The sequence below is a fragment of the Salvia hispanica genome, chromosome 1, assembly GCF_023119035.1.
Source record: "Salvia hispanica cultivar TCC Black 2014 chromosome 1, UniMelb_Shisp_WGS_1.0, whole genome shotgun sequence".
Classification (NCBI taxonomy): Eukaryota; Viridiplantae; Streptophyta; class Magnoliopsida; order Lamiales; family Lamiaceae; genus Salvia; species Salvia hispanica.
In genome coordinates, this window is record NC_062965.1 from 48784987 (window position 1) to 48803222 (window position 18236).

Here is an 18236-nt window from a genome sequence, read left to right on the forward strand (position 1 = left end):
ACTTTAATTGGAGGGAGTGGCTATAACTTATCATCATGAAATTATCCATTTGTGATTAAGTTGCGAGTTTCAATTTCATGAACAAAACGTACATATTTAAATAGGTCTTTAAAATTTTGTGATCAGAGACGTTACGTTTTTGTTTCGTATTGAATCTTTTTAGTATTGAAATTTAGTTGTAACTACAGAGGATAAATTAGTGGACTAATGCCCTTCTTGGAAGTGCAGAATTTCACATGCATGGCATGAAACTTAGCATGCTATCAAAAGCTTTCTATGTTATAATCATCACTAGCTATACAAAAGGTTCAAATTCAATCTCTCGTCTCTCGTACTATATTATACACCAACTACCAAGGTTAAAACTCTGTCTCTCTCTCATTAATCCATGTCAAATCATCACCTGCTTGTTAAGAAAGATACCAATTACCCATAAATGAGATGTTTGCTTTCATTATATATACTTCTAGCAACAGTTTTATGCAGCTTATTATGTCATTGAAGATTCTTTAAAGATAGTAGTAATAGGCAATAAAGTGATACACTTTTATACTCCATTTAATCGAGAAAATGGAAAGAGTAATACCAAGATAGAATATCTCTGTCTTTTTTTCTTTGGTCCCTTTTTTTATTCACTAAATGTCAATCGCAATGCCCCTTAATTCTACATGTTCCTTGCCATGTTCAAGCTAGTCGATCGAAATATTTCAATTTCAAATTATTGATTCAAACACAATAACTTATTGCACGGATACATAGAACGCAATTGGTTGAACTCCATACATATACTAATCAATGAATTAGAGATACATAGAACGCAATTGGTTGAACTCCATATATTTTTAATTTTAAGATTTGTTTTCTGAGCTGTAAACACTTTATACAAGTTGTTGCATTTGGTTATAAGTTGTTAACATTTCAATACAAGTGGGAGTCAGACTTGCCTCCGTGCTCCTCGCTGATGAGGGTGTCCAGGCTGTCCCAGTCCTGCCTGGAGGGGTAATTACAATTACAATTCATGTTTTTAAGGTTAATTACAATTAAAAATCATGTCAACTATATATACTAGTCATGTCAACAACTAATATAATTATGTCAACTACGGTACATATCGTGTCAACTACACGTACAAGCCATGTCAACTATGTTACATACTATGTTAACTACACGTACAAGCCATGTCAACTACACATAGAAATCATGTCAACAACAATTATAAGTCATGTCAACTACACGTACAAGCCATGTCAACAACAATCAGAGTTGTTTTTTAGTTGTTAACATATACTAAAAGTTATTAACATTTTCTTATTAGTTGTTGATAATTGAATACAATTTATTGAACTAATTAACATTTGATATAACTGGTATAATTTAATTATGCTCAATTATAATTCATGTTTTTAAGGTTAGTTACAATTAAAAATCGTGTCAACTATATATACTAGCCATGTCAACAACTAATATAATTATGTCAACTAAGGTGCATATCGTTTCAACGGCACATACAAGTCATGTCAACTACGGTACATATCATGTCAACTACACGTACAAGCTATGTCAACTATGTTACATACTATGTCAACTACACATAGAACCATGTCAACAACAATTATAAGTCATGTCAACAACACGTACAAATCATGTCAACAACAATTATAACCAAATGTCAACTACACTTTCAAGCCATGTAATAACAATTCAGTCATTTTATAAAAACAATATACTATTTAATCTTAGTTTTAGTAATTTAATTTAACAATATTCTCTTCTTTCTCTTTCCCTTTCTCCTGTTGCTTTTTTTTTTTCGTTTCAACCTGTGCGTCATCCATTGGGCCTGCAGCTGGTGGTGAGATAGGAGAGGCTGATTCATTATTGTCATCACCCACTGTGTCCTCTTTTGTTCCTTCTACTTCCTTTTCTTTAGCAGCCTATTGAATTAGTCATTTATAATTAATATCAAATTAATTTGAATTAATTCTAAATAACAAAAGACAAGATTTGGCTCACCCCTTTAGGATCAGAACCTGGCGATGTAGGGATATTTTCTCTATTTCTTTCTTCTGCATACTGCTTGTAAATTAGTTCTACAATGTTAGTATCTAAACTGTAGGAATAATCTAATGTCAACTCAGAGAAAATATATAAACAAAATGATGTACTTACTTCATCAAAGAAATGTCCAGATTTGAAAGTAGGAAATTCAGTCAAATCTTCAAGAACTTCATTTTCTTATTCAGCAATAATTATTGATTCATAGATTGTTTTCCAGTGATCAAAAGTATCAGGCTTGTCTTGAAGGAATGTCTTGGACAAATGAAGAAACTTGTTGGCCACAGATTCGAGTGGAGTCGTTTGCCTTCCAAGTGCAGATCTAGCCATATCACACACCAATCCAAATAAAAAAATTAGATTTGATGTGTGAGGAAGCTTCTTTAATGACTCTGACAAGATTGATCTTCCCGTAATTCATGTGATTAATGTTTTTCACTACATTCTGCATGAATTCTTTTGGGAGTAGGTTCTGGGAAGACCCAACACCACAGTCATCAACATCAATAATTTGTTGTTGAGGCACCTGTTCCTCCTCAATGGACCCAACTTCACCGCCAACGACTGCCTTTCTCTCCACCACGATATCATATCCTGTCTCCTCCCCCATTACATCCTCTGGTCCAAAGCATACGGTATATATATATGTACCACATCATTCATTCATTCATTCGCTCATTCATTCATTTATTCATTTAGGAAAACGCTTCATATTTTGGAACAGAGTTGAGCCAAGCTGTGCCTCACCGAAATATATCTTATCAAAGAGCTTCTGTCCAAATACAGTAGCCTCTCCGGGAAGTCCTAGCTCCAGCAGCAGGGCTCCAAGCATTTCACCAGCCGCGGCCTCTTGATGGCTAACGACAACGACTGGTACCACCAGCGTCATATCAACAGCCATTCAAACAAGCATACACTATGTCAATATCCTGTTTATAATGCACAGTGTAGTTAGTGAAATCGATCCTATTTATAATGTGACTATGACTATGTCAATAGTCATTCAAACAAGCATACACTATGTCAATATCCTATTTATAATGCACAGTCTAATTTGTGAAATCGATCTTGTTTATAATGTGAATATAACTATGTCAACAGCCATTCAAATAAGCATACACCATGTCAACAATATACAATATCATGTTAACAGAAGTATATTTTTATAGCTAGGTCAATAGCTATTGAATAAAATGTCAATAATTTTAAAAATTTAAACAAATCCTTAACTGGAAGGTGATGCTTGATGTTCTCCGATGTTCAATTGCGCTTCTTCAATTGCTAATCAACAAAAAAATCACTAGAAATTGAAATCAGAAAACAAATCCACATATGTTTTAAAACACTAAAATCGAAGTAATATACTTAAAATTTAAATCAATTTCGTAACCTGAAGAAGTTCAACCACCGATTTGGAGTACACTTTTCCGGCGACAATCGGCGCTTCAGCCGATTCTCTTCGATTTTGATCTTCGATCGTCATTGTAGAAAACTGTATTTGAAGGTGTGCGGTAACGAGATGAATAACATATTTGCAGAATCGTATGATTTCGAAGATTAGCAGATTTGCATAATTGTATGAATGGTTTGAAGATTAGCAGATTTTGCAGCGAGAGCTTTAGAGAGAGTTTTAGAATATGATTTGAAATACAATTTTATTTTTTCCACCATTTTATTAATGAAATGACAATTATACCCCCTTGTTGACATAATGTGGTATTTGTTGACATTTTGTTAATCTTGTGGATTAGTGGCCCATATTGCATCTCATTTCTCAATTTAGCTAAATAGTCTCAACCTAACAAGACCATATATATATATATATATATATGAATGTTCATTGAATTTTAATTTTGAATACCAACTTATAAATATATGTGGTAATAATTAATTTAATTTTGCAATCAATTGCACATTTGCACCACGCATCTTACTTGTGGTTACTGCTAAAATATTATGAGCAAAGTAATTTGAGCTATAGAGGGAGGAGGATTATTTATTGCGAAACGAGAAAATGAATTATTGCCTTGAACTTCAAGGCTCAAGCATCTCGAAATAGAATACAACTCTAACTCAATTAAGGTGGAACAAATAAAGTTGGCACATGCTACTATTGTATGTTATATTTACTAACTAGATTGATGAAAGGTTTGATTTTCGAAATGAAATTACATCAATGATTAATCGAGGTTATTCCACCATGTATCAAATATGACCACGCGTCACAATTAATTGAATCATTAATTGAATCATTTAAACCAAACTTCGTTAGAAACATTCATGTCACAACATTTTGAATTAACATCAGTATAAAAATTAACCTCACTTTGCTATATTTGTAAGGGTGACGACAACAAGATCTCGATGCATATGCCTGGTTTTGCTAGAGATGATGGATGCATAAGAACGAGTTTGAATTCCATGTAATCTAGTGGTGACGTTACACGAACGTACTGAAATGGCAAAATAGCTCCACTATTATGGAAAAGGAGGAATAATAACAAATAATAATTACTTCCTCCGTCATGGCTAAGATGACACATTCCTTAGCCAGCATGGGGTTTTAGGAGTAATTGGTTAATGTGTTTAATTGGAGAGAGAAAAGGTGGGTGGAAGTATTAAAATAGAAAGAGAAAGAAAGGTGAATATTTTAATAGGGGTGAGAAAAAGTGCTTGAATTTATTAATTGAAGAAAGAAAGTTTCCAAAAAAGGAAATGTGTTATCTTGGTTGGGACAAATTAAAAAGGAAAACGTGTCATCTTAAGCAGGACGGAGGGAGTACTAAACAGTTTAAGATCACATTAAGATTTTCATATTAAGTTATTAATAAGAATATGATATTAGTGATATATTATTATATTTAGTATTTTGATTCCTAATTTTAGTAATTATATTAAGATTATGTTAAGGTCATTTCCCTTAACCGAGGCCGGCGGCTGCGCTCGATGGCTTCTTAGGGTTCTGGCGCCCGTTCTAGGGTCGGCGGAGAAGATAGGGTCGGCTGTGCGTGGGAAGCGGAGCTCCTAGGGTTGTATACTTGATTAACACGATACTTGGGCAAATATATTTCTCATTCGAAAATAAGTTTGTGAACAAGTGTCCTATTTATAGACTAAGAAACCTAGGGTTGATTTGACCTAATCCTATACATCATGGGAAAGAATCAACAAAGAAAACCCGAAACGAAGCTTATAGATATGCTCGACACTTACATCAAATAAATAATAAAAATACCATGTCGCAAAAACAAATACTTAAAATACAAGGACTAAATATGGAAATACTATCTACTTGGAAACGCAATCGCCTAGTCTGTCGAGCGGGCGAACATTTCTCTTCGGCTTTGATGCCGCGATGGATTGCTGATCCTTCACCGGCTCTTACACTGGCTCCGGCTGGTCCTCCAAGCCTGCCGACCCTTGTTGAACCGTATCAACTCCCCCCCCCGTGATTATAAACTCCTTGTCCAACACACGCACCGGATAAACCACCGGACGGTCACCAGAAAACTCTGTCGGCAAAGATCCCACTGCGCCTGCGCTGTCACCTTCGACGAACGCCCGAAGCAGGCTAACATGGAAAACGTTATGAATCCTACTACCCTCCGGAAGACGCAAACGATATGCCACCGGTCCAATGCGCTCGATAACATCAAAAGGGGCGGTCATTTTTGTATTTAGTCAACTTTAATATTTGGATCAACATTTGAAAAACTCAATAGTGGCCGTCAATTTGAGAAATCTATAGGCGAGTTTTGGCCTTATTTTGATATATTTATAAGTTATGGGATGAATTAGAATATTTATAAAATATGTCATTATAGTTATAGCGTGGAATTTGTATTGACATGGCCGTTATAATTTGTCCCTTTATGTAATATTGTATAATAGTTATAAATGTTTATGAATTTGTATTAATGTGGCTGTTACAATTGTGATTGACCCTTCTTATTAGATGACTCCATAGAATCTTACTAGAAAGGGTTGCAAAGCAAATAATTAAACGTTGCTTGCTAATCAAGAAATCAGCCACTATTTAAGATTAGCGCATTATACATAGAGAATTAAGGCATCCATTTAAAGTATTAGAAGACGTTTCAATGTAACCACCTCACAATAATTCAATGTAAATTTATGGTTGGTAATTGGTGGATTTATCACACACTAATACTTTATGCTTATAAATATGTTCATTTGCTAACTTACAATCCACTTTTACGTTCCCTTCTCTCCCTTTGAATCAAAGAGTTTTTCATAAAAAAGAAATTTGTTTAGGTATGGTTCTTATTCTTTACCACTAGTAGTATATTTGTATTAATCTATTTTACATTTATTAATTTTTTTATGTTGCTAATATCGGGATTTTATCAGAAGAAGAAAATTAAATTTTGGAATTCACCTTCCTCGGAGATCTACGAACAACCTACCATAACATTATCAGTCACAAAGTTAGGTGTTTGTGTTTTCGAAATGACCAAACATGGACGACAAATCAAATGTTGGCAGCATGGAATGTGTTTTCATGACTATGGTATGTGTTTTATCCTTTTAATCTTATTATATTTTTTAATTATTTATCTAAAATTATTAAGTGTTAATTTTTTAATCATGCAGAGTAGAACAAAGCCTTAGGATTCAAGGAACATTTCCCAAAATCATACTAAATTAGTTTCATTATTAAATTAGGGAAGGAACAATTCTTTCTATTTGCTATCAGGACTCTTGAGATTTGGGTTTAGGTTTTTGGGGGGTGGTTTTTCTTTTCTTTTGTTTTTGCCATTTCTCTTTTTATTGGAGAGAAGATCAATGGTGAAAGAATTTTCATTTTTATCTTAAATTTTATAATGAACTTTTTTACATCTTGGTAACGGTAAAAGATTTTGGAATATCATAGGCTTATATGGCATTCTTACACTATCAAAATGGATAAATTATTGATTTCATCACATCATTTTAACATTTTATTTAAAAATTACTTATCCATATATAATCGTCAAAAATGTTTTGTTCAGTCTTTTGTGGATTAAAAATGTTACAATCTTGAACATTTTTTAAGATAAAACTTAAAAAGTGTCTGGGATATAATTTCATGGAATTAATTGCATGGAGTGAGATAATATTTAACTATAATATGATAAAAGTGTGACTTTTTTAGGATTATAATTATAATATGATATGATAATTTTGAATAAAATTTGAAGTGATAGCGCACATAATCAAATCCTACTAATTTACCTAATATTTCATGCCTCACGTGAGGGATCAAATAGGGTAACTTGAAATTTAGTGAATCCAATCAAACACTAAAGCTTTTTTTATCTACGTATTGTTAAAAGCCGAGGACAATAGATAGCATCAACAATAAAATGTGAGGATTAGTTGGTTAGACCATTGCAACAACTATCTCAATAAACTAACAGTTGGATTTGCTAATGTTAGGGTGATAAGTGATAGTTAGCAACACTAACTTGTCATAATAAATTAGTGAATTTTATTAAATTTATTTGAGATATAAAAACTTGAAATATTGTATTACATCAGATTTATCTTTACTAAATAAAAAATTTAATATTAAAAATATATAGTTTTCTTTAATAATAATTTTTTTAAATAAATTTAAACATGTAAGTTAAGATATTTTAACTTGGAGCCGCAACGCATATAGAGGATGAAAAGTATTCAGTGTTTTTTTTTCAACTATTAGTTTTCTAAACTTATTTAATGATATGAATTTTATTGATTTAAATAAATTGTTACTATAATATTTGAATTTAAAACTTGATATAATATTATTATTTTTCATTTCATAAAAGTGAGCTCACATTTTTAAAATAGTGCAGATGGAAAGTTAATTAGGTCGTGTATCACACGAGTGTGACACTAGTTTATGTTTAAAGGATAAGTAGAGATAAAAATATAAATAGAGAATAATGTTTTTGCGAAAAAAGATAGACGATCCAAAATAGTATACGAAACAAATAGCTATGAGTCTGCCACTAGCTCGAGCCCAATTTAAGGCTCGATGACATTATTGATCGAACCAATCTCAAGCGTGACGATGATGCTGGTTCATTTGGCCTCATGCCCAATTTGAAGCTTAGAATTATACTCCCTCTGTCCCATTAAAAATGCAACGTTTTTCCTTTTTTGGTTGTCCCATTGAAAATGAAACGTTTCCTTAAATGGAAACAACTCTATCTCTACTTTTTCATCTCTCTTACTTTACTCTCTCTTCATTAACTCACAAAACAACACTACATAAAATCCCATTGCCGATTCTGAAATGTTGCATTTTAAGTGGGACGGAGGGAGTATGTTTTAATCAAACATGTTAACGTAATGGATTCAATCGAAACTAGCCGGTACATTAGCTTTTAGTCAAAACTCTCGTATCATATAGCTTCAAGTAATAGGATATTTTTACCTCGAAGCTTGGATCCCTTAATATGGACGTGGTCCAGTGATCTATTCTACTGTATGTTCTTTTTTTGTCCGCGTATTACTATTAGTGCATGGAGGGGCTGTGTTATTAGTTTCTAAAATGGTAAACTCACCAACCTCACCCAAAACAATCATTTGTTCATACTTCCATTTATTCAATCATAACTTTGAATCGGAGTTCTCACTTTCTGCCCAAGTTACAAGGGTAAACTTTCTCTCTGTACATTTTCTTCAAATTTGAAACCCTAGACGATGAAGTAGTGTTTGAATGTTTTTATATATATGAAGATATAAATGAAGAATTTTTAAGACCATATCTCTTTGCATGTACACTCCCTAATCTCTCTCTCTCTCGTGTTTTGAATTAGGGGCTTCGCATTCTCTTGAGTCATTGTATTCTTCCTCCGGTTAGTTGACATTATTGCTTTCATACTGAGTTCAACCTTTTTGTTTGGTTACTTTGGATCATTCAGATTTTGGTAGAAATTTTGAGTTGTTCATGACAACTTCCCACGAGTTCAATCCGCCACTAGATGATAATTAGGGCTATTTAGACTAGGGTTGGGTAAATATATCGAAAAAATGATATATCGATCGTATCGTATTGAAAAATATCGAAAAATATCAAATTTTTGGTACGATACAATATCGTATCGTAAGTTTTCGATACGATGACGATATGGATTTTCTTATACCGCGGTATACCGTTTTATATCGAATATATGATACATAACGATATTATCGGTATACCGAAATATATCGAAAATCAATACGTATTGAATTATCGATACATACTGTTTATACTGATTATAATAATAATATAATTTAATCTTTTAAGATTAAAAATTTTAAATCATAAATAGATGTCCATATAATTTATTTATATATTAAAAAAATATTTATTGGAAACCCTAAAATCATAAATAGATATCATTTAATTTCGATATACCGTTCATAACGGTATACCGAAGTACGGTACAATATACCAAAATTTTTGATACAGTAACGGTATAGATATTATCCATGCCAAAATTTCGGTATACCGAAACTTTCGATACAGTAACGATATGAAATTCTTTCATATCGATATTTTTGATACGATAACGATACAAAATTTTTGGTACAATATACCGTATCGACCCAACCCTAATTTAGACATGATCTCAAATATGGATGAAGTTTTAATATAATTTACTACTCATAAGCTCGAAAATTGATTAAAATGTAAGAAATGAAATGGTTGGTGCGGAAGATACAAGATGGCGATTAGTTTTCTATTTTGGGACTTGTTGTCGATTATTTTTTGAATTCTTGCTTTGGTCGATTGTTATTGAACTCAAGTATGTATATACTCCACGATCCCAATTTGAATCCGGATCTATTTTTTATTATGTATATACAAGATGACGATTTGTTTTCTATTTTGTTTTCATTATGGATGATATACTCCACGATCCCAATTTGAATCAAGATCCATTTTTTACCGAGGTGTACGTTATTGTGAATTATTATATTATTTATTTTACGAATGTCATCCTTATATAACATCTATACATACATAAAAGGCGAGTTTTGGCCTTAATTTGAATATTTATTAGTTTTGGGTATAAAATTAAATATTTTAAAACTTTTGGGCAAATCTAGATATTTTTAGTAACTGTTTTGTACACAATTATAAAATCTCCCAACGCTTCATATACAAATATAAATGAATTAAAAATATTTATTAGTTATGAAATAAAAATATTGCATAATGTTTACCCTAACGTTACTAATTTGACTAAAAAATTATGTAACCGCCCCCTTCAATTAAATTACCTAAATTTGTGGATGATGGTTAATAAATGTATAATGAACCTGAATGTTTTTCAATCACTACCAATATATGTGTATGACCAACCGTTTGTAAATGAATTCATGCAACTAATGCAATTAATGAATTCTTAATGTGATCAAATTACTATGCAACGGATAATCATAATTTTAATTTTGACCTAAATGGAAAATGTGAAAGGTTTTTATAAAGTCTCATGTCTACTTTTTTTTGCCAATAAATATGACCACAAACCTCTTATAAATCTCAAGTTTGATATTTTTGTTCTTACTAGGAAGAAAGGTTGACACCATAGAACCATTCCACATCTTGCTAAATGATCTGATTTCCTCAATATATTCTATTATCAAAAATTGTTGCAGTCATATTTATAAAGCTACCGCTCATGGAGCCAAAACCCATGTCATCAGTTTTAGAGTTAGTTTTTCATGATCGTGCAGTATGTTGTTGTGTGGTATGTTGTTTTATGTATCATTTTATGTTTGTATGGAAAATATATGAAATCTTTAATTATGGACTTTTATTCCTAGGGCGTTAGATTCAAACAACTTTGCTGTGAATTTTACATGAAGGGCTCGGTGCAATACTTAAGGAGGGGAGTTTTTTCGTCTGATTTCAGGTTTATTATTTGTTGTATTTTTAATGTCATTATGTATTTTGTTTTGTTTTGGTGTGTTTGTCGACAACTAATTGTATCAGAGAATGAGGTAAAGGGGCAGACCGTTGATGAAGGCCAATGCTGTTGTAAGAATTTTGTGTAGCATCATTGTTGGCATACTCCTGTCCAATTTGCATGTCAGAATTTAGTAGGTAATTATATTTTTATTAGTATGATTAATTGTGTATTCATTTTTCTTCCCAAAATTTAATCAAATGATGTTTCATTTTATCCTCATTCATCTATTGTGAATCAGAGTGCTCCAAATTTGTATAGTTTGTTACTATATTAATTATTTTGAGTTTTGTATGTTTTAGTTATATAACTCAATAGTTAGTATATACTCCCTCCGTCCACGATTAAGAGTCTCATTTCTAAATGGCGCGAGTTTTAAGAAATGTTAAGAAAAGTGGATGGAAGAAAGTTAGTGGAATAGGGGTTCCACTTGTATACATTAGTTTTAAATATTACTCCCTCCGTCCGCGAATAGGAGTCCCATTTGTTTTCGGCACGGGTTTTAAGAAATGTTAAGAAAAGTGGGTGGAAGAAAGTTAGTGGAATAGGGGTCACACTTGTATATATTAGTTTTAAATGATATGTGAGTGAAAGGAGTTAGGTGGAGGTGGGACCCTAGTATCATTTATAGTAAAAGTGAACCGGGACTCTTATTCGCGGACGGACTAAAATGGAAAAACGGGACTCCTATTCGCGGACGGAGGGAGTATGTGAGTGGAATGAGTTAGTGGAATGTAGGGTCTCTTTACCATTTATGGTAATTATGAACCGAGACTCTTATTCGTGGACGGACCAAAATGGAAAAACGAGACTCTTATTCATGGACGGAGGGAGTACAATTTTTTACATGATGATAATGATGATATTGTTTCTAATTTTGTTTAGTTAATTACAATCTAAAAGGGAATATTTTATGATATCTTACATTAAATTAATATTTTAATTACTATAATTGAAATCTGATTTTACAGGTGACGTAGGTGGGTTCGATTTTTCTTCTCGGATTTAATCAAATGATGTTATTTCAGATGATCCTCATTCATGTATATATTGAATCAGAGCGCTCCAAATTTCTATAGTTTATACTCCCTCCGTCCCAAGATAAGTGACCTACTTCATTTGGGCACGGGATTTAAGGAATGGAATTTAAATAAGTTAAAGTGGAGAGAGTAAAGTATGAGAGAGGGAAAAGTAGAGGAGAGAAGAGAGAATAAAGTAGGTGAAGAATAAAGTAAGAGAGATGACTTTTTGCTAAAAATGGAAATAGGTCACTTATAGTGGGACACCCCAAAAATGAATACAAGTCACTTATCTTGGGACGGAGGGAGTAATTAATTATTTTGAGTTTAATATGTTTTAGTTGTATAATTCACAGTTAGCATATACATTTTTTATTTGTAATTTTTATATGATGATATTGAGTCTAAATTCATTCAACTAATTTGCAATCTAAAATTAACGTTTTAAAATGTCAACATTTGATACAGTCTCTTCATCATCGTTTATTCATATTAGTTAATCAATTAACAATTTAAAATCGTATGATGAAAATATATTTCGTCGTGCATCGCACGTGGGTTAAAACTAGTTGTTAATAATGTGCAGGCTGATTGGTGCCTACTTCTGAAAAACCTCAATGCATTCTCCACGTGCGTGATCAGGGAAACACTGGTAAAATTCTAGCATACACCTATTTTTTAAGGTTGAGTAAATGGTTAGTTGGTTAATGGATAACCAAATTGATTACGATTGGTTAATGCACCTAAACATTATTACAAATAAATTTGTAAGAATAATATTTAAGAATATGTAATTAACAACCATACACACATGTTTAAAGAATGGATCAACAACTAGATTACGAACTAAATTTGGTGGTCCTTGGTTGGGTCATGTTCGAATTTGTAGAAAAACGTCCAACCCATTTCACCGATGGGCCTGGGCTGGGATGTTGAGGTAAACAGACGTTTAATAGAATTCATATGTAACTGGGATGTTGAGGTAAACAGACGTTTAATAGAATTCATATGTAAAATTTTGTAGATGTATTTTTAAAGAGAAATTTATATTTCATAAGTGAAATAGAAAAAAAAAGATACAAGAGATAAAGAAGAACGTAGATGAATTAAAAGTAGGAGGTTGAGAAAAGTGATGAAGCATGTCCATGGATTTCTACCTGGAGGTCAGACTGTCGGAAAAAAGTGAAGAAGAATTTTACGAGAGAGGGTGGCTGATTATAACATGTGTGTAGTGTGTTATTCTTTTCATTTTATTTGTATTTTCTAATATTATTTATTTATGTATTTTGTTTTCCTAGTGACTCACTTTCATTTTTGGTTTGTCCCAATCAAAATGACCTAATACTAAAAATAGAAACACTTTATCTCTACTTTATTTCTTTCACTTAATTTACTCTTCCAATTAACACACAAAATAAAACTGTATAAAATCTCATGTCACCCAAAGAATGAGTCATCTTCCTTAGGACGGAAGGAGTAACTATTTTTTTATTTATAATATCTAATATAAAATTTTAAAATACGTAAAAAATTTTAAAAAATATGAGAACAAATCATTTTCTATCAATCCAATCCGGCCCGACCCAATCCACTTCGATGGTGGTCCTTGGTTGGGCTCAGTCCAAATTTCTAGAAAGACGCACAACACAATCCATTTCACCGTGCGTCTTTCTAGAAATTTGGACCGGACCCAACCAAGGACCACCATCCAAGTGGATTGGGTCGGGCCGGATTGGATTGCATAGAAAATGATTTGTTCTCATATTTTCTTAAGCGTCTTCAAGGCCCTTCACGCTTTATCATGAGATTAAATGAGGCTCTAAAGTGTCATATTTATTAATATACTCCTCCGTCCATGAATGTTGTCCAATTTTGTCATTTCGGTCCGTCCGTGAAATGTTGTTCACTTTGCTTTTCTTTTTTTTTTTTCATTTTGTGATAAATGGACCTCACTTTGCACTAACTCATTACACTTACATTCTATTATAAAACTAATATATAAATATGAGGCCTATATTCCACTAACTTTTTCCATTCACTTTTGTTCACATGAACAATATTTTGCGAACGAATGGAGTATGTTAATAGAGTTGTGACTTCTTAATTTAGCACAACATATTTATTTAAAAAAATTAAATTGCCATGTCATGCTTTAGAGCATAAACCCAAGTCATGATTTTACTTTATTAGGTTGTTTAACATAATTAAGAAACCAACATGTTAAATTCTCTAAAATTCCATCCCACATCGGCTTGGTGATGATCCTATCTCATCTATATAAGGATGGATAACCCTTCCCCTTATAAGGCCTTTTAAGGGGTGAGTGGCTCATTTCTAATATGGTCTCAGAGCGGCCCCAAGTCGATGATGGTTTTCTCTTTATCACTTATCTACCTCACGAGTGGAAGACCGATGTCCTTTCCGGTCCTTTCCGGCCCACATCGATGATGGTTCTCTTATCTCTTGCATTGCCTATCCACGTGATGGAAGACCGATGTCCTTTTCGGCCCACACGTGAGGGGCGTGTTAAATTCATAAAATTCCGTCCCACATCGGCTTGGTGATGATCCTATCTCATCTATATAAAGATGGATAACCCTCCCCCTTATAAGGTCTTTTAAGGAGTGAGTGACCCATTTCTAATACAACCAATAAATAATATAGATTCTAGAGACTGGAAATGATGGATGGCCGTGGTGAGGCACTCCATTCGTGCAATATTTTGCCAGAAATATCATAGCATTTGGCATCAATTTGATGATGAGTAATGTGTAGAGTCATAAAGCCTTGACCATCATAGAAAAATTTCTTCTCATTAGGGTTGATCCAGTTGTATACATCTCTCCAAGCCTTTGTGTGACAATCTGTCTTTAAAAAAATGTTCAAGGTGGAACATTATTTTGTATGAATGTTATTTATTTAATGATTATTTAAGTCTTAGTAATAAAAATGAATCAGGATTCTAATGGTGGCTGGCCTGAAATGACAAACATCTTCCGTGCCTTCTTCGAGGTCTTTCATAAAATGGCAAATCTATTCACTCTATCGATAACAGAGCCAAATTTGGTGTAATTCACTAGTTGCATTAAAATCCTATCATTTCTCCTCTAAGTGATATAAATGATTGATTGCAAATATCTATTTTATATCTTCCCACTTGTTAGTCAACAAAGCAATTCTTCCATAATTTAGTGGATTAATCGAATATTATCAACTTATAGTTATAAAGAAGTTGTAATGAATGATCTATTTATTTGATTTTATTTTCCAAATCAACGACCTTTTATATGGTAAAATCTGCTTTGATACCAAGATGGCATTAATGTATTTTGTCTCAATTTTGAGTATAAGTTCTGATTTGCCAAATGAAAATTTACATAAATGGTTGATCAAGAGGATATTCAAAGTATATGAACTATCAAAGATCACCACAGATCACAATTAATTGAATCGTTGAAACCAAACCTCATTAGAAAAACTCCTCTATTCCACAATATTTTGAATTAACTTCAGTGAAAAAATTATCACTACTTTGCCATATTCTGTAAGGGTGACGACAACAAGATCTCGATGCATACTGAAAACCTCGCATGGCTGGTTTTGCTGGAGATGATGGATGCATAAGTACAAGTTGAATTCCATGTATCTAAGTCAGCTTCCTCTTCCTCCCAAGAACGGGAGCTACTTGAAATCTAGGTCCACCCATCCGCCACTTCTTGAATGCAGCTATTGAGGATTGACCAGCTTCATACACTTCAAGAATAAGCGGAGAACATAGCCATTAGGTACATATCCTTTAATTGAAAATGAAAATGAGAAAATGAAAAAAAAGAACTTTCAACTATAACGTAGTTGTGTGTACGAATTGTTCACAAATTCGGCAGACTCACATTTGATTTCTTCGTTAGTTAGAAGTGTCAAGTATTTGGGGGTCATTGTCAGTGTTAGAGCGTGAGCCTTAACCAACACGTCCCTGTACCTGGTCTGGAATGCCACAAGAAGGAATGGGCCAATGGTTCTGTCTCTGATTCTGTCATTAAAAGACAAGAAACTGAGCTGGCCATAAACTTATAACGAAACAGACTACATTTACCCAACGTGTACAAGTGACATAGCAAATTTCATCCACAGACTTCTGTATCTATTAATTTCGACTTCTGTAGCTAACATTCTTGCACACCACAATTCAAGTGACATAATTTCGACTTCTGTAGCTAACATTCTTGCACAGCACAATTCAAGAACTTACACAACACTCAACAGCTACAACGAAACAGACTACATTTACCCAAGCAAGGTGTGCAAGTGACATAATTTGGGGCAATAAACACAGCATTTCAATGGTGGTAGCCTGAAACCAGATATGAACGTATCCATCATTATATTCTTAAAGACTACATTTGAAGGCCCCACTTGTAGGAAATGTAAATCATTCTTATATACTAGAAAGTAAGAAACTGTATCTTAAGGTGAAGGGAGAGTAAACTTGATACTAGGGATTAACACACCGGTCATTCAGGAAAAAAAATAAAGCTAAATTTGTTTGATCACTGAGATAACACATCCATAAACCTTAGTTACCTATGAAAAGACACGAACTAAACCTTTTTCAGTTCAAATTACAAAATTCAATCACAATATGCTTATATGAGGTTTTGACAGGTTAATAACTTGGCTAGACGTTATAAGCCCAATGTACAGTGTACACAACAACTGGTTGAGAGTAGTTTTCTTACATTTCCAGCACACAACAAAGAAATGGTTAGTACATACAGAGTTGAATATGAGAATTTTCAGAACTATAGAACCTTTTGTAAGGACTTACAGAAGTGCAATCTTGCATCCCAACTCATAAAAATAAGGAGACCGGCTTCTTAAATCTACGTGGGCAGCATCAGCTGCTATTTCTTCTCTTGTTTTAGATCTAGCAAGGAACAAATCATGAAAGTGAAACTAAGAAATAATCTAGATGTTTACAATCACTTCAAATTGGCACAGATAAGATATGTATCATTTCCTTAACTTCCAAACTAAAGCAATACACACGTTTCAACTTTTTTGTGGTGAGGGCATTAACATACAACCTTTCAAACGCACTCATTTCAACATTTCATAGAGAGGTAAACTTATAACAGCATAAATTAGCTCTAGAAACGAACAAATCATGAAGATAGGAGATAATTTAGATGTTTACCATCACTTCATATTGGCACAGATAAGATATGTATCATCCTAAGCTTTCAAACTAAAGTAATACATTGCTCATTTCATTTTTTATGGAGAGGACATTATTATACAATCTTTCAAAAGCCCTCATTTAATCGCTTCATAGAAAGGTAAACTTATAACAGCATAAAATAGGATTAGGATGAGATATTACTCTCTATCGAAACACGGAGGAACCCTTATAGATACAAGCTGTCTCAAATACAATTCACGAACAAGCCAGAACGGAAGCTCAGCTCTCGAACCAGCTTCCACCTAACAACCAGCACGAGTTTAACAACAAATCAACAGTAATTCCTACAAATCTAGGCTAACCTAAGACTGCTAAACATGCAACCGGAATCACCATCCACAATACCTTATCCGCATCATCGCTCGAATCAAAGAGCCCTACCCCATTCGCACCATATTGGAAAACGGTAGGTACAAGCTAAGCAAAAAAATCATGTAATTAAATCAATAAACCATCAATTTTCCACTTCAAAATATGCAGGACAGTAATTCAAGCAAGCACACACCTCTTCTTCGGCTAATATATCACCGATGTCGTAGTAATTGGCCATGCTGTAGAAGCTAATTTAAACACCGATCTGTATCTGAAAGAAGCTAGAAATGTAAAGACAAGGACGGAGACTGCGTTTCTTCGATAATCAATCAAATAAACAACGATTACATTTGCAAATTCGACCTACCAGCGAATCAAAGTGGAAAGCAGATCTAAGAAGACGATGGAAATTGAAATTGCCCTATAAAAAGACACAAAACGACTGCGGATTTACTTCAAAATTTGCGTGTGTAGAGAGGAAGATTGAAGAAAGATAATCTGAATTTTTCCCTTTTGCCGCCAAGGAAGGGAGGGGGGACGCAGGAGTAAAAAAAAATATTAATAAAAAATATCGAATTTTCATTTGTTTTGATTTATTAGGGTAAATTTATGAATGTCTAATGAATCGGTTTGATTTTATCAAATCCAAACTAGTTGTACGCAAAA

At 33.1% G+C, this 18236-nt stretch overlaps 1 protein-coding gene across 4 annotated transcripts; it reads right to left on the bottom strand.

Moving 5' to 3' along the window:
- Window positions 1-15430: 15430 nt before the first annotated feature.
- LOC125213275 (DNA replication complex GINS protein PSF3-like) lies at window positions 15431-18108 on the bottom strand. Of its 4 annotated transcripts, none has more exons than XM_048113730.1 (8): window positions 17938-18108; window positions 17764-17841; window positions 17604-17675; window positions 17400-17500; window positions 16845-16943; window positions 16308-16370; window positions 15910-16049; window positions 15431-15772 (listed from the first exon to the last, which is right to left on the bottom strand). In XM_048113730.1, the coding sequence occupies exons 2-8, from the start codon at window positions 17806-17808 to the stop codon at window positions 15666-15668; spliced, it is 627 nt and encodes a 208-aa protein (XP_047969687.1). In that variant the 5' UTR covers window positions 17809-17841; window positions 17938-18108; the 3' UTR covers window positions 15431-15665. The 4 variants fall into 4 exon arrangements, with proteins under 4 accessions (XP_047969687.1, XP_047969696.1, XP_047969704.1 ...); XM_048113739.1 differs by having other exon boundaries at window positions 18025-18080; XM_048113747.1 differs by lacking the exon at window positions 16308-16370 and having other exon boundaries at window positions 17938-18104.
- Window positions 18109-18236: the final 128 nt, after the last annotated feature.

Bases quoted from the DNA above. Each gene is read 5' to 3' on its own strand.
- LOC125213275 (XM_048113730.1), bottom strand. From the start codon at position 17,808: ATGGCCAATTACTACGACATCGGTGATATATTAGCCGAAGAAGAG. The intron at 16,944-17,399 runs GTAATATCTCAT...GTTCCTTGCTAG, and splicing joins CCTCCGTGTTTCGATAGAGA to ATCTAAAACAAGAGAAGAAA. The intron at 16,050-16,307 runs GTAAATGTAGTC...TTTTAATGACAG, and splicing joins CACTTGCACACCTTGCTTGG to AATCAGAGACAGAACCATTG.